This window comes from Cornus florida, unplaced genomic scaffold (genome assembly GCF_030987335.1).
Source record: "Cornus florida cultivar Cherokee Brave unplaced genomic scaffold, ASM3098733v1 CherokeeBrave_3.0.0_Hap2_Chr11, whole genome shotgun sequence".
NCBI lineage: Eukaryota > Viridiplantae > Streptophyta > Magnoliopsida > Cornales > Cornaceae > Cornus > Cornus florida.
In genome coordinates, this window is record NW_026775581.1 from 20,639,534 (window position 1) to 20,663,131 (window position 23,598).

Sequence of the window (23,598 nt, forward strand, 5' to 3'; positions counted from 1 at the left end):
ATAGACACTAATTGTATTTATTCATTGTTGGTTTTGCAGATTGTTGGATGAGCTCATGCTATAAGAATTCAAGGTTTTTTTGTTTAATACGGTTTAAGTAGTTTATGTCTAGATCTTTGAACCCTTTGTTTAGGATTCTATACTTCATTTTTGTCTAAGATCTCATAGTATTCTATTTAGCATACTAGCTTGTATTTTTTTTTTTTTTTTTGTCCAAATTATTGGAGTTGAAACTATTTCAGATGGTAAGACTCCTTTTATTTATTTATTTATTCACAACGGGCTTTATTGCGTATGTTGTAAATATTACTTTTTTTGGTTGGTGTGGCTTATGCAATATTGAATATTTATTTGTTTGCATAATCATTTTGACGTGTGATTAAATTTTATTTTTGATTTTGTTTATTTTGTTTATAATGTTAATAATTTATAGATTACAATATTATAATTATTTCCATTAAATGTTATTAATATATATAAATGAAAAATAATAATATATTGAAAAACAGCCTGAATCTTTGAAACTGAAACTCCAAACCTGTGAACCCTCGAACCCCTGAATCCCAAACTATGGATTGCTCCTGTCCACCATACAAATTCCATTTAAAACGAATGGTCAGTGGCTAGTCATTTTACGTGTTTAACAAAACTACCGAGAAAATTTTAGGACCAAAACAGTTTCAGCAAAGGCAAATATAAGTTTTTTTTTTTTCTCTCTCTCTCTCTCTCTCTCTCTCTCTCTCTCTCTCTCTGTGATGACAATAAGAAATGGCATCTCAACCAAAGAAAACAATCCTAGGCAAAGGCATACGACAAACACCAAACAGAAAAAAAAGCATGAGATATGGGTACAAAGACCCTACACCCATAAAAGCATTCCACTTCCCAGCCCAAACTAAGACCCATAGTCAGTTGGTCCTTTTTAATTGTAGGCCACATATATGGGCTTAAAGTTTGACCAAACTGAACAACAACCCCCGTTAAGAGACCCAGCATTTTAATCAGGTATTTGACATTATATTGATCTATAAGTTGTGTCCCAATGATCTAGAAAAAATTGCCCTTGCATTTTCTTACGTGGCAATAAAGGAAACTTTGACCCCGGAGCCAAAAGCGGACCCCACATTGTACAATGTGAGAAACAAGGGGGACCTTGGAATGCACGACGACCAAACGGAGGGAATTGACCAATCGCCGGCAAACCACCATCATTTTTAGACTCGTCTGTAGCAACAAAACACCACCAAGAATAGAAAGTAGCAGAAAACCTATGCACCGAATGATTTCTAGCCTCACAGATCTTTCCGGTGACAACCAACCACGACCCATAGTCAATGGCGGCCGGAGGAAAGACATCGCTAAAGCAAGAGAAAGGAACAACAAACCTGCCACAAGAACTCGTCCAACACGCAACAACCCTAAACGCGAGGCTTGTGGACGTGAGAGAAACACCGGCACATAAGACCAAGAAAACGACGCACCACAAGAAACAAAAAATCCATTCCCAAATAGCGTACCCCCCAATAGATAAATACTTGCAACAACCAACCATAACCCAGAAGCCGTGGCCACAAATGAAAACTCGGTGCTTATAAGCGATTGGCCAAAACGAGTTATAACTAAAATAGAAGCTAATAAAGCCAACCCAATGCCTGGATCAAAAGGGAAAAATAGTGGAGATTGGCCAATAAGCCATCCACCATTCAATACACTCGATCCAACAACCCATAGGACCCAAAATTCCATCTGATTTATGACCGACCACATAAACGTTTTCCTGAATTGAGTAGGGAATCCATCCCATAGAAACACACCAACTTGGAGAAACACTAACTCAGATGAACAGAGCACCTCTACTAAGAGAGGAACGCAGAACTCCGATGAACGGAGAGGCAAAGGGAAATGTAAGTGACAAAATGAAAATAGCAACATATAACACCACAAAATTAAGCAAATAAAAATATAATCAAGCTAGCTAGGGAAAGAGAAAATGTTGCATATATGTGTGCATATACAATAGAAGTTGCAGAATCTCTCGTCTCAAGGATTCATATGATTTTGGGTTTGCATGTTTCTAATCAGCAATAGAGTCTAAATGGTCATCATTCTCGCATAATACAATAACAAGCAAAAAGAAGAAAAACTAATACCGTCATGGTAAAGCCGGCCTTGCAGCCAATACAAATTGTCAATGATTCAGACATGAAGGCAGGTATGAATTCATATCTCGTCTACTTCGACTTGTACCTAAAACTATGACAAGACTTACCAGAGGTAAATTACAAATAGATAGTGAAATGGATTAAGATTACATCATGAGAAATCTGCCTCGGTTCCAAGTAATTTAACAACATGAATACAACTAAGGTTTATCATTATCATGATTCCACATTCTCCCTAATACAAGATGCAAGTCTTCGCAAAGATAGTTCATCAAATAAATCATCTCTTTCTCTAATTTTTGACACAAAATCCATGGCTCCTTCGTATTTCTTTGCTTTACAATAACCATCCACAACAGTCTTGTAGGTTAGCTCATTCGGTCTGCAGTTGTGCTGAATCATATAACTGATCACATCATTTACTTCTGTGAAAAATCCCTGCCCTGCATAGCCTGCTACAAATGTATTATAGGTGATAATGCATGGCCGAATCCCTCTAGCTGTCATCTCTGAGAGAGTTCGTATAGCCTCCTGCATGAAACCTCGCCTGCAGAATGCTTTGATGACAGTGTTGTAAGACACAAGGTCTGGTTTTCCACCAGATATGTGTAGTCCCTTGAGGATTTCTTCTGCTTTCCAGCACTCTCCCGCTCTGGCATACATGTCCATCAAGCTGTTGTAGGTGACAAGATCAGGCTGCAATCCACTTTCATGAATCAAGTGCAACATCTCATGGGCACGGTCGTACATCTTATTCCTCACAAAAATTGAAAGCATGGAATTGAATAAAACCAAATCAGGTTTATATCCATTCTTCTGCAATTCTTCAAATGCTCTTTCCATACCCATCAGTGACCTACACTTGAAATTTACAAGAACTAAGGTTCTTAAAAGCATCCAACTAGGAAAGATATGACCATCATAAATTTCACCTGCAATCCCTTCTATCCCCTGCACATTTCCTCCTTTTGCATAACAATGGAGCATCAAAGAGTACGAGGTTTCACTAGGCTTGAAGCCCTTGTTCCTCATGTCTAAAATAACTGATTCTGCTCCCTTCCAATCCCCTCGTCGAGCCAATGCATTTAGAAGTGAATTGTAAGTTGTAACACATGGAATAAATCCTGCTTTAATCATCTCATCATACATTTTTGTAGCATCAACCATAGTTCCACACCTACCGTAAGCATTTATCAAAGTATTAAATGTGTCTCTATCAGGCTCAAAACCACAACTCTTCATCTCACGAAATACCCGGTTCACATATTTGTGCATTCCTCTATTGCCACACATGGCAAGCATTGTATTCCAAGTAATACGATTTGGGGAACATCCATTTGATTTCATATCACACAGAATTTCCATCATCTCTCCAGATTGTGACTTTTTCCCTAGCATCCCAAGGATGACATTGTACGTACACACATTAGGAACACAACCCGATTTCTTCATCTGGTTGAACAAAGTCAAAGCCTTATCCTCCTTTCCAGCTTTGCCATAGGCATCTATAAGGGTAGTATATGTAATGGCATTTGGCATTATACCCTTACGAGTCATTGTTTCTATGACTTCTGCTCCTTCCTCCTGGAATCCTGCCCTCGCATATGCTGCCACAAGCTCATTGTAAGTTACTGAGTCAGGGGGGCAGTTGTTTTCCTCCATTTCTTTCAACACGCTTAAGGCTTCCGTGTACATCCCTACCTTCCCAAAAACTTGGAGTAGTGAATTGTAAGTAAATGTTCCAGGTTCATAGCCCCGAGACTTCAACTCAGTAAAGAACCTTTTTGCTTCTTCGAATAACCCCTCCCTGCCACAAGCAGATATCACGGTGCTGCAAGTAAACTCATCAAACTCAAGTCTTTTGCTTCTCATCTCATCCAAAAGACTTAAAATTTTATTCCAAGAACGACCCATCTTCCCATAAACATCCAGCATGACATTATAAGTGACCAAAGTTGGAGCGATTCCCTTCTCATTGATAAGTTGAAACAGTGTAATTGCCCGCTCATACTTCCCAGTACGAGAATATGCATGAAGAATTGTTGTGTATGCTCGGACATCAAGACAGTGGTCCTCAACGGAAATTACATCGAACAACCTCGATGCAATGGAATGCTGTGACTCTCTCCCAAGAATTCTAACCATTAATTCAATAACCTGATCGTCTAATTTGTTATTTTGAGAGTTTAAATTCAAGACAACCCACTCAAACAAAAAAAGGGCTTTTTTCCAATTCCCTGATAGATCTAAACCTTTCAAGAGACTGACCAAATCAACTTCAAGTAAGTCGAACTTTACAGAATCGAAGAAAGCATTCAAATTAGATATAGGCTGTTGAACAATAGAATTAAGCATGAACTTACAAGTTATGGGTAGAAAATCAAGGGCGTCACCGGTTGATTGAACAACCTCTCCTCCGTTATTTGCAATAATTGGAAATGAAACTGAAGTGGATTTGTTGAGGTGGGTCCCATGTATTTGTTGTTGCTCTTGACAATCCAAAGAAATGTGTAGAGAACCGGTCTGAGCCGATTTGATGGGCTTTGGTTTGTGATTGGCGTTAGGAGGCGGTGAAGAGAGGTGGAGGAGATGTTGGAGAAGAGGGTCGAAAGGGAAAGAGGGAAGGGACGGGGGATGAGGAGGGAGAGGCAGAGTTGTTGGGTTGAATTTCAAGCGTGGGTTTGATTGTGTTTGTTTGGTTTGTGGGATTGGAAATGCTGGCCTGTTAGGGAAAAGAGTCCCTTCCATTGTGGGGAGAGAGATGGCAAGAGACTGGAGAGAGATGTCAAGAGATTAAAGAGGTTGGATTTGGATGGCAGTGAGAGAGCTGCAGGAAGAAGAGAGAGGGAGATGATTGGTGTTCTATTTTGGATGAGTTACAGCAGCGTCATACAAATGGGCATGGAGAGACTCGCACAATCGCTAACTTGTGATCCTCTCCCCTCCACAGCTTGCGATACGGCAAGGATAGTCTGCTGTAGCCCCCGGCTGTAGCGCAAAACGGCGTCACTTTGAATTTTTTAATGCTACCCACATTTCATTAAGCAACTTCACTGTTTTGTAAATAATATGAATATAGTATAATTAAATAATACAAAACAGTAAGTTAACCCCAAAGAGAGACCTTAGAGTATCTCTAATGCTAAAATGCTAAGTTCGGATGCCAAATCTATATTTTGACACTGCTACAGTGTCAAAATGTTACATTTTAGCAATTCTGCTCCAATGATGCATTTTATGCAAAATGTTATTTTTTGACACAATCACTATTCTTTTTCAACTACCATTCCCACCATTCATATTTGCATCAGTAATGTTAATATTAGGCATATTCCAAGTCAAGTTGTAAATATTAGAAGAAAACTAAAATTAAACTTAATTAGAAAGAATCAAAAATCTAAAATATCTGGTAAAAAAAGGACCAATATATATATATATATATATATATATATATACATATATGTGTATAAATTTATATATTTGTTTGTATTATTATATAAATTATATATATATATGTATATTATATATATTTGATTATAATATTATTAAATATATATATACATATATTTAGGGCAAATCATTTCAGCCTCCTAAATCGCTATATATATTTTTAGGGCAAATCATTTCAGCCTCCCCAATCACCTCTATCTCTATTCTCGTTCTCAACTCTGAAATTGCACCATCTCTCTCACTCTCTCTCTTTCTGCAACTGCAAACTACAAAATCAACAAGAATCAAAAGTTCAAAACCCATATCTTTCAGTTTCCATCGCCTGTTGTTTCAGCTCGGGTTCGCCGTTCGCAAGCTTCAACCGCTATCTCTCAACTCTTAAGCTTGCCCTCTCTCTCTCTCTCTCTGCAACTATTAACTTGTATGCATGGGTTTTGTTTTAATTTTTTTTCTAAATCAACTAATCAAGGTCTGTAATTCTTGTTTTGCAAACTAAATCTTATTTGGTGAAATTTTTTATGATCTTTTTTAAATATATGTATCTATATATATATATATATATATATATATATATAAACCCATATCGGCATATCTTTTCAGATTGTTCAAAAAATCAAAACCCATATCTTTCAGTTTCCATTGCCCTCTCTCTCTCTCTCTCTCTCCTGCTTTTTCTGAAATAGTAGTAGCTATTTCTTGTGCTAAAAGTGGCATAAATTTTGGCAGCCCATATAGTGTTGCATTGGAGAACCTATTTTTACCATCTCTTGCTATATTTTAGAAATGGCAGCACATATAACAATGGATTGGAGATGCTCTTACGACTCCAATTGAACATGATAATATCTCTAACACTTCTTGCCTTTAAATAATAATACTAAGAATAATAATAATATGACATCTGATTAAAATAATAATAAACTAATATGACATGTGATTAAAATAATAATAAATTAATTTCAAGTTGACAATATAATTAAATTAAATAATAGGAATTTTTACATAAAAATGGGCTTAAGGCCTCATATTTACTCATTGATTGAGTCAAAGTTTGATAATTTCAAAAAAATGAATTTAACCCAAAAGATGACTTGGCACATGAAGATTTACTATTTCAAATTTGTGTTGCCTAAAATACTCTTTTTAATATTGAGTACATTTACCTAATTTAGATGAAATGGACACTTTGAGTTTCATGCATTTTCACCCTTTTTGCAAAATCTGAACTTAAGGACATTTTGGGTATTTCACTTCAAAAATAAGGATTTCTTTTGACATGGTCATATAGAAAATATGATTTTAAGGGAAGGGGGGGTAGGTACTTCACAAACATTTTCCACATCTTTACATAGTTTTCAAGGTTACAAAAAATTGCATTTTTAAAATTAGGCCATTTTCACTATTCACCAGCAAGTTAGCTTTTTGGCGATTGGTTGCCGCTTATCATGGGGTGCTCCTTTGCATTTTTTTTTTTTTTTTAATTTTTTGTTTCAAAACTTCGGAATTCAATATCCTTGTCATCCGAATACCAAATTAAATGATTCTTGAGTCTAACCTTGTTAATTTTTCATTGTCTTTCCAATGGTTTACACAGTAGCACCCATATCCATTTTGAAAATATCATTTTATCCCTAGGGTTGTACTTACCCGTTTTTAAAACTTCATTTCTGTTTTTGTTCTCTTTGAATTCTATGACTTCATGGAAAGTCACTTTGGCATCTTAGGGATGACATATGTCCCCAAGATTTGTTATTGGGTCAACTTTTGGATCATCACAAGACGCACCGGGTTTGTAAAACCAAGGCCGTCACAGGGTTAGTTAATAGTGTAATTTAATGATCTAATAAACCTAGAGGAGTGAACAAGTATTATTGCTCAATTTTTATGGCATTAATTTTTCAAATTAATAAATGATTACAATCTACATCAATCACAAGCAATCAATAAAGTTTAGCAAAAGACCTAGTCACTCAAGGGTTTAAAGAAGAAATTTGGTTGATAAAGACCAAAACCAGCTCCATGCTCTCAACACAACCACAAATAATTATCAGTAGCTAGGAGGCACGGACATTTTTACAGGTCGATATTTAGAAAGTATGGATATTTCTATTAGAGTGCGGTGGCAGTATCGGATATGAGCACTTTTCGAATATGCGGATACGGCTCGGACATACGGCAATCAGTATCCTGAATGGTAAAAATTTTATTTTCTGGTCATACACGACAATTATATGTTTTAGACACTCTCAGAATACGACCAGAAAATTTAATAATTATTTTATAAAAAAATAAAATGCAATGCAATCTAAAATATATTATGAGTTAATTAAATAATATAAAATTTTGAAAAACAAAAATAAAAACCATCTAATTCTAAATTCCAAACTAATGATTTATTTATGATAAAAATGGCACAAAATATATATTATATATATATATATATATATTATATTATATTTTTTGACGTATCCATGCCATACCTATATATTTTTTTTTTTAGATCTTCCATATCATCGTGTCCGTATTGTGTCGTACTCGTATCCCGTATCCATATCCGTGTTTCATAGGTCGATACCATGGTAGTGTTAGATACACGTAGGACACTTCTCGAACACGTGTCTTACATGGCTAGAAGTGTAAGAGAATCTGAATTTGAAAGGGTCTCAGCATCCACAACAAAACATTCTATTTACCTGGCCTAGCAACCAAAACATAACTTTGGAATGGAATTTGTAAACACACAAATATTATTCTCATACCTTTTGAGGAGGGGAGCTCATACAAACCAAGGAAGAGGGTTGGTGGTAGCTTATTACATAAAATAAAATAAAATAACCTCAAGCCATTCCTAAACTGAAGAAATGCAATAGTCCAATAGCTAAACATTAATTAATTAATGTTCATGCAAGTAAGTAAATCAAACTCCATGCAAACACTATAGCAGCAAATCCATTCTGATCGATCATACAGGTATGGGATCGATGAATACTGAGATGATGTGATCTGTCCATACTTTTTCTGGATGAGTGTATCCATCAGTTTTCTTGTAAAAAACATCCATTACCCTTGAAAGGTTGACAAGTCTCTTTAGGAGATGCTTCGAAACATAGTTTGGCCTGAGGATTTCCTCATTGATATCTTTCCATGCATCTTCAATCATTGTATTGAACACATCAACTACCTTTTCTTTTGACATCTTGCCAGGATGCTACCTCATGTAGCATAAAATACCTGTAGTAACATGTCCCGTCTTTAGATCTTCCTACAAAGAATATTAAAGATTAATTATAACTGTTATAAACGATGTTTTCATTATAACATCTCTATTATATTTACCATAAAAACAAAAAAATTGTATCTAAACAAGTGGTATGCTTTAGAAGGTACGTAGTATTATATAAATGCATATATGTTAGAGTTACACTACATAATCAACCGAATTTGATTCCAGTTGTTGTGGCGGAAACGCAAAATAACAACGCACGTTGTTCAAGGAATAATCAAGCAATCACAAAGAAAAAAAAAATCACACACAAGAACACAAGATATACACGGTTCACCCAAATCTTAAGACTACGTCCATGGAGCACACCGAACAAATTCACTATGAAAAAGATGAAGAATTACAAGGAGAATTCTCTCTCAATCACTCTCAACTGATCTCTCTTGTATTGGCACACATTTTTCTCTAACTTTCTCACCCTATTTATATAGTCCCCAAACTTGTCCTATAAGAATTTGCCTTTTGTAGAATCCAAAACCAATAAGGAAGTTAAATCAAATTAGGAAACTGAATTTTCCTTAAACCAATAAGGAAGTCAAATCAGATTAGAAATCTGAATTTTCCCTAATAGATTAGGAAACTGAATTTTCCCTGAATTCAGTACTCTTAAAGTTTCTATATAATTAAATCTTCCTAAAAATCTTCCACCTAATCAGACTCTACAAACCACAACAATCTCCCACTTGGAGTCTGGAGCACTTGTAAACCCATTCCATCTTCTTCTCATGCATGTCCCATACATGTCGGTGCGCTTCTTTCTGTCTTCAAGCTAGAAGACCAACTGAAGTTGCGTACAACTTCAGTTTCTCTATGGTCACTGTCTTGGTGAACATGTCAGCCGGATTCTTAGTGCCAAGTATTTTCTCAAGTGTCAACACCCCATCTTCTAACAAAGATCTGATAAAGTGATACCGAAGTCTTATATGCTTGGTCCTTGAATGAAATGCTGAATTCTTTGCCAGATGTATCGCACTATAACTATCATTGTGCAAAACATTCTTCACCTGTTTGAATCCCAACCCTGTTCACAAACCTTGTAACCAAATCATCTCCTTGCTGGCCTCTGGCATCGCCACATACTCTGCCTCTGTAGTAGATAACGCTACAATCCTCTATATTTGCGAAACCTAACTAACTGCAGTTGTACCCACCATGAACACATACCCGGTAGTACTTTTTCTGTGATCTACCTCACCAGCAAAGTCTAAATCTACATAATCATGTAGCTTTACTTCACCCCTTCTGAAACATAAACATCTGTCTGTGGTACCCAGTAGATATCTCAATATCCACTTTACTGCTTCCCAGTGTAACTTGCCTGGATCCTTTATGCACCTGCTTACTACTCCCACTGCATATGCAATGTCTGGTTTTGTGCACACCATGGCATACATCAAACTTCCAATGGCTGAGGCATATGAAATTTTAGCTATAAAGTTTTTCTGATCTTCTGTCTTCAGACACTAATCTTGAGATAAGCAGAAGTGATTAGCTAAGGGAGTACTCACCGCCTTAACATTATTCATGTTAAACCTCTTCAGAACTCGTTCAACGTACTCAGCCTGAGACAACTGCAAAATACCTTTATGTTTATCTCTGCTAATCCTCATCCCAAGAATCTGCTTCGGTGCACCAAGATCCTTCATCTCGAATTCACTAGACAACTACTTCTTCAATTTGCTAATTTCTTCAAAATCAGAACCTGCCACTAACATGTCATCAACATAAAGTAGAAGGATAATGAAACTTGACTTAAACCTCTTGAAGTAGCAGCAATGGTTAGCGTTGCACTTGTTGTAGCCATGTTGCTTCATAAAACCATCAAACTTCTTGTACCACTGCCTTGGGGCTTGCTTCAAACCGTATAAGCTTTTTTTCAACTTGCACACAAGTTTCTCTTTCCCTTTGACTGAGAAACCCTTCGATTGTTGCATGTAAATCTCCTCCTCAAGGTCACTATGGAGGAAAGCAGTTTTGACATCTAACTGCTCAAGGTGCAACCCCTCTGCTGCAACAATGCTAAGAATTGAGCGAATGGTACTCAGTTTCACAACTGGGGAAAAAATATCTGTGTAGTCAATGCCTTACTTTTGCTGAAAACCTTTGACCACCAATTTTGCCTTGTATCTCTTGGAACCATCGTGTTCCTCTTTTACCCTGTACACCCATTTGTTGTGAAGAGCTTTCTTCCCCATGGGCAACTTGGATAGTTCCCATGTTTTGTTAGAGATAAGGGACTTCATCTCATCTTCCATTGTAAGCTCCCACTTGCTAGCATCTTCAACTTGACATGCTTCATCATAGCATTCAGGCTCACCATCATCTGTGAGCAACATATAATCCAAATATTTCATATTCGGTACATAAAGTCGCGTAGACCTTTTGGGTGCAGGCATAGGAGTTGGAATTTGCGGTGAACTATGCTCTGTGAGTTCTGGCCAAGAACCCTCATCTGTCTGCTCCGCATCAATGCTCTCTGGATCATCATCCAACTCAACAAACTCAGGCTTACTCTGTACAGGACTAGATAACTGTGCGGTATCTCTATCCTTGTACATCACCTTCTCGTTGAAAATCACATCTCTACTTCTGATGATTTTCTTGTTCTGATTATCCCAGAGTCGATAACCAAACTCATCTCTGCCATACCCAATGAAGATGCATTTTAGTGACTTGGGGTTGAGCTTTCCCCTAACATGGTCACTAATATGCGTATATGCAATACAACCAAAAACTTTCAGCCATGAAAGATTTACCTCTTTGCCACTCCATACCTCTTCTGGTATTTAATACTCCAAAGGCATCGATGGTCCACGATTTATTAGATAGGATGCTGTATTGACCGCTTCTGCCCAAAACTGTTTGGGTAGACCCGAATGTATGCGCATGCTTCTGGCTCTTTCTGTCAATGTTCGGTTCATCCGTTCTACCACCCCATTCTGCTGTGGGGTTCCTTGCACAGTCCTCTCTAATCTGATCCCATTATCAAAACATAACTTCTTAAACCCAGTGTTTTCATACTCACCACCATTGTCTGATCTTAACCTCTTGATCTTCAAACCTGTCTCATTCTCCACCATGACCTTCCATTTCTTGAACACATCAAATACCTCAGATTTGTGCTTCGAAAAATAAACCCATACCTTCCTCATGTGATCATCAATGAAAGTCATGAAGTAGGATTTTCTGCCAATGGATGAGACAGTGGTTGGCCCCCAAACGTCTGTGTGAACTAGCTTAAGTTTTTCCTTTCTGCGATATCTGCCACTCTTCTTGAAACTGACCCTCTTCTGCTTGCCCATCACGCAACTTTTACAGAAGTTAATATCAATTGCCCGTATACCTGGTAGTTTCCCCTTTGAGTGCATAATCTTGAGCCCCATTTCACTCATGTGACTTAGTCTCTGGTGCCAAAGGTTGTGATCCTCTCTATTTTCTATAACTGCTATAGACCCACAAGCACTGGTAGTTGTGTAGAGAGTACCAAATTTCTTACCACGTGCAATGGTCATAGCGCCTCTGGAAACTTTCCACGAGTCTCCATTGAAGGTTGTAACAAAACCTTCATCTGACAATTGTCCCACCGAAATCAGATTCTTCCTCAAGTCAGGGATATGTCTTACATCCTTTAATTTCCAAGCTGACCTATTCAACTTGATTTGCACTTCACCCTTGCCAATGACGCTACAAGGCTGGTCATCACCAAGATACACCTTGCCAAGGTTACTCGGTTCATAGCTATTAAGTAGCTCTTTGTTTGAGGTGCCATGAAACGATGCACCAGAATCTAAAACCCACGACTCCGCCTTGTTCTCCAAAGAGCATATCAATGCATCATCTGATTCTTCTGAGACAAAGTTTGCTTCAGTTTTTCTTTCGATTCCCTTATTTGGAAGTCTGCAATCAACACGGTAATGTCCATTCTTTCCACAATTCTAACACTCAACGTCATTGAGATCTGTGGAATTCCTGAAATTTTGAGAATGTGTCCTTCCATTCCTTGACTTGGATCTACCTCTGTTTCTATTATTGTTGCCCTTTTTCTTGTTTGAACCCTTGCCAATGCTTTCAACATTCAATGCCGAACCACTGGTGGAAACCCTTGCTGTTTGCCTTCTGATTTCTTCAGTCAGAATCTTGCTCATAACTTCATCAAACTTTAACTTAGTCTTCCCTATAGAGCTACTGATCGCTGTAATTGTGCCACTCCAACTCTCGGGTAACTGCCCTAGAATTAACAATGCTTAGACCTCATCTTTGAAGTCGATATCAACAGACTCTAATAGCCCAACTATCTCGTTGAACGCATTTAGATGTTTGTTAAACTTACCACCTTGAACCATCTTCATGTTGAACAACTTCTTAATCAAGTGCACCTTGTTCGTTACAGAAGGCTGTTCATACATACTAGAAAGGGCTACCATGAGAGACTTCGTCGTCTTCTCGTTGTTGATATTGAAGGCAACTGACTTTGACAATGTCAATCTAACGGTGCCAAGAGCCTTCCTATTAAGTAATTCCCATTCTGCATCCTTTGTATCCTTTGGCTTTTCTTCCAAAGGTTGATACAGATTTTTCTGAAACAAGAGGTCTTCGTACCATCGAACTTCTCGATCATGGATGTGGATGTCTTATCTTCTGATGTTATTACTCCCACTCGAACAGACAGATCTGATCGAAAGACTTTCAGAATTTTGTCAAACACCTTCTGTGCCTTAGGTTCTCAACCAAAGACTCTGATACCTGTTGTTAGAGTTGCACTACACAATCAACCGAATTTGATTCCAGTTGTTGTGGTGGAAACGTAAAATAACAACGCACGTTATTCGAGAAATAATCAAGCAATTACAAAGAAAAAAAAAATCACACACAAGAATACACGATATACATGGTTCACCCAAATCTTAGGGCTACGTCCATGGAGCACACCGAACAAATTCACTATGAAAAGGATGAAGAATTATAAGGAGAATTCTCTCTCAATCTCTCTCAATTGCTCTCTCTTGTATTGGCATACATTTTCTTTAACTTTCTCACCCTATTTATAGAGTCCCCAAACTTGTCCTACAAGAATTTGCCTTTTGTAGAATCCAAAACCAATAAGGAAGTTAAATCAGATTAGGAAACTAAATTTTCTTTAAACCAATAAGGAAGTCAAATCAGATTAGGAAACTGAATTTTCCCTAATAGATTAGAAAACTGAATTTTCCCCAAAATTCAGTACTCTTGAAGTTTCCATATAATTAAATCTTCCTAAAAATCTTCCATCTAATTAGACTCCACAAAACCACAACAGTATATTGTATATACCTCATAGTTTACTGTGTCATTCATAAGCCTCACAATTTTATTTACAGCAACAAGAATTTTAGGGTTATTTTTTAACCAACCAAATGCCTCAATGGTAGCAATTGCTCTCATGCCCACAAAGGATGACGCTGCAAGCACGTAATAACCAGCCCTATCAAGTTCGTTGCTCATGTACTCATCAAAAAATGGCACGTATCCGTCTTCGAACCACTTGGCCTCAATGTAGTAACTCCTTGCAAGTTCTTTAAATTGGTAATGAGTTAAACAAAATAAATCCATGTTATGGTACATAATTAAGGTTGAAATAAGAATCCTTCTTACCATGGCATGCAAAACAGAGAAAGAGAAGCTAGAGCCTAGAGATCACTAAAAGAGGAGAATGTTGGAAAGCAATACAATAATAATAATAATAATAAATCCACTAAGAAACAAAAATGGATTTCATTTACTTGCCATAATAATATTTACAAAAAAAATAAAACATACAACATTGTTTGAGCCATCAACGTTATAGGCTCTTCCTTGCTTTGTCATCAATTCTTCATAGAGATCTTGGATAGCTCTATAACATATCTTCATGTAATTTGGGAGCTGATTGATGGCGCTCATATCCCACCTAACATTCAATTGAAAATTGACATCCCCAATGAATCTCTTTGTAACTTTTATCGCATGCATAGAAAAAGACATATCTGGTATAGTTTGCACGTACCATAGAATTTGGAGGGTTTGTCTAAAATTTCTAAGTACATTGATATATATATATATATATATATATATAGGGAGCTGTAACTTACTGAAAAAAGAAAAAAGAACTACAACTTACTGAAAAAAGAAAAAAGAAATAAGAATTTGGGAGTGCAAATATGATACCTTTGCATTGCATCCGTAAGAAGTTTGAGTTCTTCAGTTATACCATACGAATCATATGTGTCATCTATCATTGATACCATAACTAAAATTTTAGCAAATATGATCCGTCCATAGGAGTAATGAGGTTCAAAATACGTTGTCATAGCCCAGAAATATAACTTAACCACTCTGCTCCTCGTATAAGGAAGTTTTGATTCAAAGCCAAGATCTTCATACCACCTATATATGTATAACATAATGGAAAGAGATAAATTAGATTTATTAAAAATACACACACATGCATACATCTACACGTACATTACCTTGACACGTGACATAGTTCTTGCTTGTACATCAACTGTACCAGATTGAAGTCAAACTTCGCTAGTTTTAGTAAAAATTCATTCTTAGAAGCGTCTTCTTCATAGATAGAGATGTAATGCCTTACCTCTGATCTTGGGATGCCTTTGTCAAGGGGTTGCTTGTAATACCCCTAATTTTTAAAAGGATATAACTGGAATTTCTTTATTGATTTTATGTGCATTTTATTGATTAGCTAATTTATGTGCATTTAAATATGATTTATCTGGCTATGTGTTTAATGGTTTTTATTTGCTTAATTGATAATTGTGTTTGTTTAAATTCATTGTAATTGTTTTTAATTTAATTATTGGTTAATTGTATTTGTTTAAATTCATTGTAATTGTTTTTAATTTAATTATTGGTTAATTTAATTATTTTTAATTTAATTCTTGGTTAATTTAAAGTTTTGATTATTAGTGACTTAATTGACGTGTAATTTTTGGTAGCTTATATAATTTAGGTGTGTTGTATTTATGGTTTAGATTTAGGGTTTTATTTTCATGTAATCGCCGACATAAATTAGGTTTTACGTAAATCTTATAATTATACGGTTATATAATTTGACTTAAGGTTGGGACGTATATATATAAATCTTATACATCTGCTAGGGTGAGGAAATTAAAACTCAATTCACGTAAGGGTTTATGAGAGGAAAAACAAAAGGGTTTCTTGAGAGGGAAAAACAGAGGGAAATTGAGAGAATCAATTAGGATTGCAGCCATGGATTGAAGGTGGGATCAAGGAAGAAAGAGTCGATGGCTTGTGGAATAAAACTGGAACAGTGGGAGAGTTGCAGGTAGTCTACAGTTCGTTGCAGAATTTAGCAACGGCGATGAAAGTTTCAAACCGGAATCTTAAGGCAAGTTTCAGTCTATTCCTCTCCTGTAAACTTGTGTTCTGTGCATTCTAAATGGTCTCCAGGAAGTTAATTAAACATTAAAATGGATGTGTTATGCATGATTAAATCAAACTGTAATCTGTAGTGTGCCTTTGTTTAAACTGTAACTATTTTGGTCTTAACTGTTTCAATTGTGGCTAAGCTTTTGTCAAACAATTCAGACAGAGACTTAGAATTTTGCCGGTTTTAAATAACTGAAATCGGTTCGTGCATAAACTGTTTTGGATTATGTATTAAACTTCTGTAAATTATTTCCTAATGGAATGTGAGGAGTTTCTAGGATTGTTTAGATTTAAATTAGACCCTAAGAAGTTTAAAAACAATTGGGACAATGACTGGAACCTTCGTCGGAAGTGAAGGGGATGAACAGACGAAGAAGAGGCAAGCAGAGACGGCTCTCAGGGAGAGAGCCGGCTCCCTAATGATGGGAGCCGGCTCCCATGAAGAGAGACCAGGCTCTTCATGAGGAAGAGCCAGCTCTAGAAGCTTAGGAGCAGGCTCCAAGGGTTTCCGGAGCCGGCTCCATGGGTTTCCAGAGCCGGCTCCCTTGGTTGCTAACACCTACGGGGTGTTTTCAGGCGGTTTTCTGGGTTTCAGGGACTTGGATGTGATTTTGGGAAAGTTGTGGGAGGTTTTAAAGGTTTAAAATTAACCTATTGAAGCTTGAAACCAATTAGTATAAGCTAGTGTGCTAACCTTAAAAGGTGGATCATGAAAAATAAACATGTGATTATGCATACTGTTAAAGATGAAGGAAGGATGAAGTTGTTAATTTGTTTTGCAACCTAAACAAACTGTGAAATTTCTTATTTGATGTTATATAACGGATGTATATAACTTAATAAAGACTAAAAATATTGGTTTAGGATATGGTTATTGACCACATGAACTTTAGATGTTGAGTTGCATGCTGTCGGGAGTTATAGAAGCTTTTGTTGCCAGTTTTGATTTAGTGATCTAAATGGACTGGTCTGGAATTTTATATAATGTGCTCAGCTCATATTTTCTGTGTATCATTATGCTATACTCTGGGATTATTGGAGGATGAATTAGACGTAATGAAATTTAAATGTTATGTCGCATGCCGTTAAAGATTGAGGAGGATTTAAATTGTTAGACAGTTCTAGTAAGTTAAAATAAACCAAAATGGAATTATTGGTTGAGAATTTTAATGTAATATATTTAGGTTAAAATTCTGAATATTATTATGTCATGCTATATAGGTTAATTGAGGAACTGCTAAAATTACTGTTCATTCAATTATGTGGATATGGATGATTTAAATTGTTGATTATGCTTTAGCAATTTAAATGGAAGTTTTATGATTATAATCATATACTAGATGCATAATAGGATCTTAATAATACCTGTTTTCTATTATGCTAGTTCATGGATATACTTGATGTTCTAATGAATGTGCATCACTGGTGGATCATTTGCATTATATGTACCGGTATGGAACGGTGACATATCAGGGATGGATTAGATCAAAAAGCTAAGTCCTACCCCTTCATACATATGGAATGGATTAACTAAAACAGTTAAATCCTACATAGATGCATGTCCTGTCAACTAAAACAGTTGAACGACATAACGGATGTTTGTTTTATGTTTCTGCATTAGGAAGGAATTTATATATATATTTATGGTACCATGATACGAGCTTGAGTCTCTTGATCATGGTTAGGGTGCATATATTGCAAAGGTTGGGTAGCTAGATATAGCTAATGTTCCCTGGTAGGTCTAGGTACTTGGCCGCTGAAAAGCGTGTTTCTATGTCACCTTCTACTCAGGCTGAACTGTGTTATAGGCTAGTGAGCATTCTTTAGTGTGTATATATATATATGGACTATTTTAGATATTGCCGAGCTATCTAGGATGTATCTGCGTATCAGGTTTATGTACGGAGGGTAGTAGAATGGAACTTGCATGTGGGCCTGACCCACCTTTATTTTTCAGGTGTTCGTGAGTACCGGGCTTAGGGCTTGATCGTGATGATGCAGATACAGTCACTCACTCTTCCGACTACATAGGATTTCTTTTCTTATTTTAGTTTTGAATTTTTATTCTGTAAACTTATTTATCAGTTGGAATTATTAGGGGTCCACTAAATAGATTCCCGAGTTGTACGAATTTGGAGGATTTAAATAATATTAATTTATTATTCAAAGTTTGGGGATTTTTATTTTAGTTTCTTTCAGCGCATAATTCCTTATTATTAATTCAGTTTTCACCTATTTTATTCCTGCTTGTTTACATATTAATTGTTTGGTATTCCTCGGATCTGGGCTCGGACTTGATCACCCGTAGCTCTAGAATCGAGGGGTATCACATTGCTCTAGGGCATGCATTACTTGCTTTGCAAGAAAAGGGCTCAATTCATCAAGTACCATGGACTCAAGGTGAGTAGTTGTGTAAGCAAGAGCCTCATCTAGAATATCTTCTCCATGTATCCTCAAGTACGCAGCTTCATACAAGCTTAGCATACCAATTACATCCCCTATGAGGTTTTTCTTGAATTTACCATTGTTGTCTTTAAATTTGTTAAAGACATCTGTTTCATAAGCCATCAACCATCATACTGTATCTGCTAGCCATGGATGCAACTCTATGGACAACAAGTGATATAAATACGTATGTGTGAATGCATGTATATGTATACTCTGATTGATATACGTATACATGTAAATATGGTAAGAATTTTTGGATATACATCTATATACAGCCTGGTCGTCACTCTCCCACAATACCCTCAATAGAATAAGCTAATGCTATGTTTGGATTTGGAACTAGCATAAATTTAGTTAAAATTTTGAACTAAATTTCCTTCAATTCCAATTCCAATTCTAAATCTAAAACACCAATTTGATGCTCCTAAACGCAACATAAATACAGTGACGAATGCTAATTGCAGTCACCCTAGGTGACTGCAGTTCCACAGTCGCTACATGTGTCAGTAGCCTATTGGCTGTTGACTTTTGTTAATATTTTTATTTTTTTGTGTTTTAAGCTAGTCTCCTTTTCTCTCTACTCTCTTTCTCTCTCACTCTCCGGCGGTCTCCTTCACTCTCCACTCTCTTTCTCTCTCTACTCACCCTCTCAACCCAAAATCCATAATCGGAGCTCAAGTCTATGTGTGGCGTGGAGAAAAAACCAAACCCATATAAGAAATTGTAGGAAAATCAGAACCCAAAATCAATTAGATTGACTTTGAATCTTGGATGGATATTTTGGAAGAGAGACTAAAAAAGAAAAAAAAAAATCAAATGATGCTGTGGTTGGTGGTTGGAGGTGGTGGTTCGCCGGAGGGTGGTTTACAGATCTGTTGGGATTCGACAGACCCCTCGTCAATGGCTTTGGCGCAATTGTTGTAGTCCAGCACCACTGACTGAGTTTCTAAATTACAAACACCATGATTGAGATGGCATGTTATTTGACGATCGCCAGAGACTTTCAAATAGAGAGAGAGGGGGGGGAACAGAGGAGAAAAGGAGACAAGACCTTTGTCAGGCTTGACCGGCTCAAAAAACAAAAAAATAAAATAAAATATCCAAAGAATAGGCTGCTGACACATAGCAACTATGGAACTGCCGTCGCCCAAGGCGACTGCAGTTAGCATTCCTCAAATACAGTTTGTCTTAGCCCATTGAATAAACAAACGTGTGAGTGTGAGTGAAAGATTAAATGGCTTCCACACATATACGTGGATTTATAGTATGTCTTAATGCATGTGAATGATTTTTTTAATTTAGTTTAGGCTCACGTGCACTTCACATCCCTATGATATCGATATAGTGCGTATAACCCCCAATTGTTTGTTTACCTCCCCTATACTTTAAAAATGGTGTGGATTAGTGCCTTTTTGGCGTTAACCTCTATTGATCGGTACCGGAGCTACACAAAGACTAAAATAGCCCTCTATCTATGATTTAAAAAATAATAATAAAATAACAAAAGAAGGAAAAATACTACAATAGCCCTCTATCAATACTCCATCTCTATTCTTGTTCTCGACTCTTCTCTCTCTCTCTCTCTGCAACTGCAAACTACAAAATCTACAAGAATCAGAAGTTCAAAACCCATATATTTCAGTTTATCTATCTGTCTATAAGAATCAAAAGTTCAAAACCTATTACCTATATCAAAACCCATATCGGCATATCATTTCAGCTTGTTCAAAAAATCAAAACCCATATCTTTCAGTTTCCATTGCCTGCTGTTCCAGTTTAGGTTTGCAAGCTTCAGCCGCTGTCTCTCAACTCTCAAGCTTGCCCTCTCTCTCTCTCTCTGCAACTGCAAACTACAAAATCTATAAGAATCAGAAGTTCAAAACCCATATATTTCAGTTTATCTATGGGTTTTGTTTTAATTTTTTTTTCTAAATCAACTAATCAAGGTCTATAATTCTTGTTTTGCAAACTAAATCCTATTTGGTGAAATTTTTTATGATTTTTTTTATATAATTTTTTTTTAAGGGCAAATCATTTCAGCCTCCCCATTCGCCTTCATCTCTATTCTTGTTATCAACTCTGAACTTACCCTCTCTCTCTTTGTAACTGCTAACTACAAAACCTATATATGCTTAATACTATATATATATATATATGGTGAGGGGTAGTAAGGAACTATAAGAAGGGCAATTTTGGGAATAAAGGGTTTAAAATGGTCATGTGCATGGCACATGACCAACCGCCGTTCAATTTCCACCGGAATTCTCATCGGAGGTGCTTAATTGCACATTTTTATATCTAGTATGCATTTATATAAACAAATCTAAGTAAAATGTTGTAATTCACACAAATTGAAAATCACACTGGTGTTTTTCAGACTTTCCCCTTTAGTTTTTTACGTACAACAAGACATTTTATAACCATGTTGTCTGAATACTTGAAAATGAATGGCAGCAGTGCTCAAATCATTGTAGTCTTCATTATCTTGGAAATGGGCATGGGAATGAAAGATTTGTTCCAACAGCTCTTCGATCTCTTCCTCAAAGTGATAGGAGACACCAAGGCGTTCAAGTGTGTTAATCAATTTCATTTTCTCTGTTGCCTTACTTTCTGCATCTATTAGCATAATTCTCACCTCTTCTTTCAACACTTCAACCTCTTTAGCATACATTTCATATGCCTGTATACCCAAATCAGAACAACGTAATTATATAGAGGCATTCAATATAAAACAAAATAATATTCATAATATTATATATCTATATATATATATATAATTACAACATAAATGTTACCTGGTTATCAAGATTGAATGAACTGAAACGATCACCCCATAAACTAGGCTCGAAGTTTGATGAAGGCCGAAAGGTATCAGGCTTGCAGTTCATGGGATTAGCAACTTGAGTGGAGGCCATTTCAAGATGGAATACACACTTCTATCCATATGCATATTTATAAAGAAAAATGGGGTGATATTCGAATTTTGTTGGTCGGTTGTCTTAATTCAGCTGCATGGTAGATTAGGGAGAGAGAAATTAAATGCATGTTTATGCACGCACTTAAAAGAAAAAGATAATTCTTTTGAGGTGAATTTAAGTTTATGTTTTATGTTCAAATGTTTTATTTTTTATTTTTTATTTTTCTATTGAAAAAAAATTCACACACCCATTTATTTATGCGAGGACTCAAATCCTAAACATCGTCTTTGAGATATAGAGGGAATAGCACTAGGTTACACAATCCTTGGTTTATTGATGTTTAGTCCAATTTTTTGTGTACTTGTAAGATATATCAATGAATTTGAATAGATTTTAGGCTTATGATTATTTTTAGGGATTATTATATATAAATGGTGTTAATGATTCATATTTATCGTTTGATAAAGTCAAAATCTCATAATTTTAAAAAAATAAAGTTGACCAAAATGTTGACGTGAACATGGAAAGGCACTGTTCATTTGGCGTTAACAACTCAATTTATTTTCATTCACATGAATGGATTTTTATTTCAAGGGAATGGTCATTCTCACTTTAAATTGCATACCAAATAAATGATTGATTGAAATGTGTATTCTATTTCATTTCATTCTTGTACACCAAACGCAATATAATGGTTCTTTATTTTTTTAATCAGAACCGGACTAAACATTAAAAAAGGGCCAAACCGATAACAATTTGGTTTGGTCCAATTTAATCGAGTTTTTGTGCACTCCTAGATTTTTGTGGCAAGATTTATCTAACCTAAATAATTTCCGTAGAAAATAACTCAGGATATTTATTAAGGTACGAATTGACACTGCATTCCTCACTAATCAATACATGTCATTTTAAACTTTAAATTTTATCACTTCAATTGTGAAATTCCACCATATGCTTCAAACTACTTCACTTTAATTAATTATGAAATTTCACCATTGTACTAATGTAATTTCACTAGTAAAAATTTGTAAAATTTTGCTAGTGTGATTTTGACCACCATAGCGCCAAAATTCTCAACTGTAATTTGTCAAGACACGTTACTCAACACATTTATTTTGTTTTTAAGGTAATAATTTTTGAACACATTTATTTTGTTTTTTTAGCACAAAAGTCAAAAGTGTGTACTCACGATATTAAGGTAAGAATTGGCATTGCATTCCTCACTAATCAATACATGTCATTTTAAACTTTAAATTTTATCACTTTAATTGTGAAATTCCACCATATGCTTCAAACTACACCACTCTAATTAATTATGAAATTTCACCATTGCAATAATGTAATTTCACTAGTACCAACTTGTACAATATTGCTGGTATGATTTGACCACCACAGCGCCAAAATTCTCAACTATAATTTGTCAAGACACACGTTTACTCAACACATTTATTTTGTTTTTAACTAATAATTTTTAACACGTTTATTTTGGTTTTTTAGCACAAAAGTCAAAAGTGTGCACTCACGATATTCTCATTTAGTGTGCTACGTTTAGTGTGTAGGAATGGAATGGAATGTAAATGGGAATGTAATGAGAATAGGAATAGAATGAAATGATCATTCTCATTCTGTTACTTGATTGTAAATATGAAATTTGTAGGAATGTAATGAGAATTAGAATGGAATGGTCATTATCAATTTAAAATTTAGAATGGAATAAATTTCTAATTGAATTCTCCAAAATATCCTTCTTAGTAACAAATAAATTAAATTAACAAAATGATATTCTCTAAAAATTTTTTTTAAAAAATAAATGGTGGCAGTGGCGGTGGTGGATGGTGGAAAGCGGTAGTAGTGTAGGTGGTGGTGTTGGAAGGCGGCAGTGGTGGCAATGGTGGAAATTGTTGGCAGCCGT

General features: G+C 35.9%; 1 protein-coding gene across 1 annotated transcript; it reads right to left on the bottom strand.

Annotated features, from left to right (window-relative positions):
• Positions 1–2,126: 2,126 nt before the first annotated feature.
• LOC132282304 (pentatricopeptide repeat-containing protein At2g18940, chloroplastic) lies at positions 2,127–5,102 on the bottom strand. Its single transcript, XM_059783925.1, has one exon. It carries the CDS (start codon positions 4,908–4,910, stop codon positions 2,379–2,381), a length of 2,532 nt encoding a protein of 843 aa, XP_059639908.1. The 5' UTR covers positions 4,911–5,102; the 3' UTR covers positions 2,127–2,378.
• Positions 5,103–23,598: the final 18,496 nt, after the last annotated feature.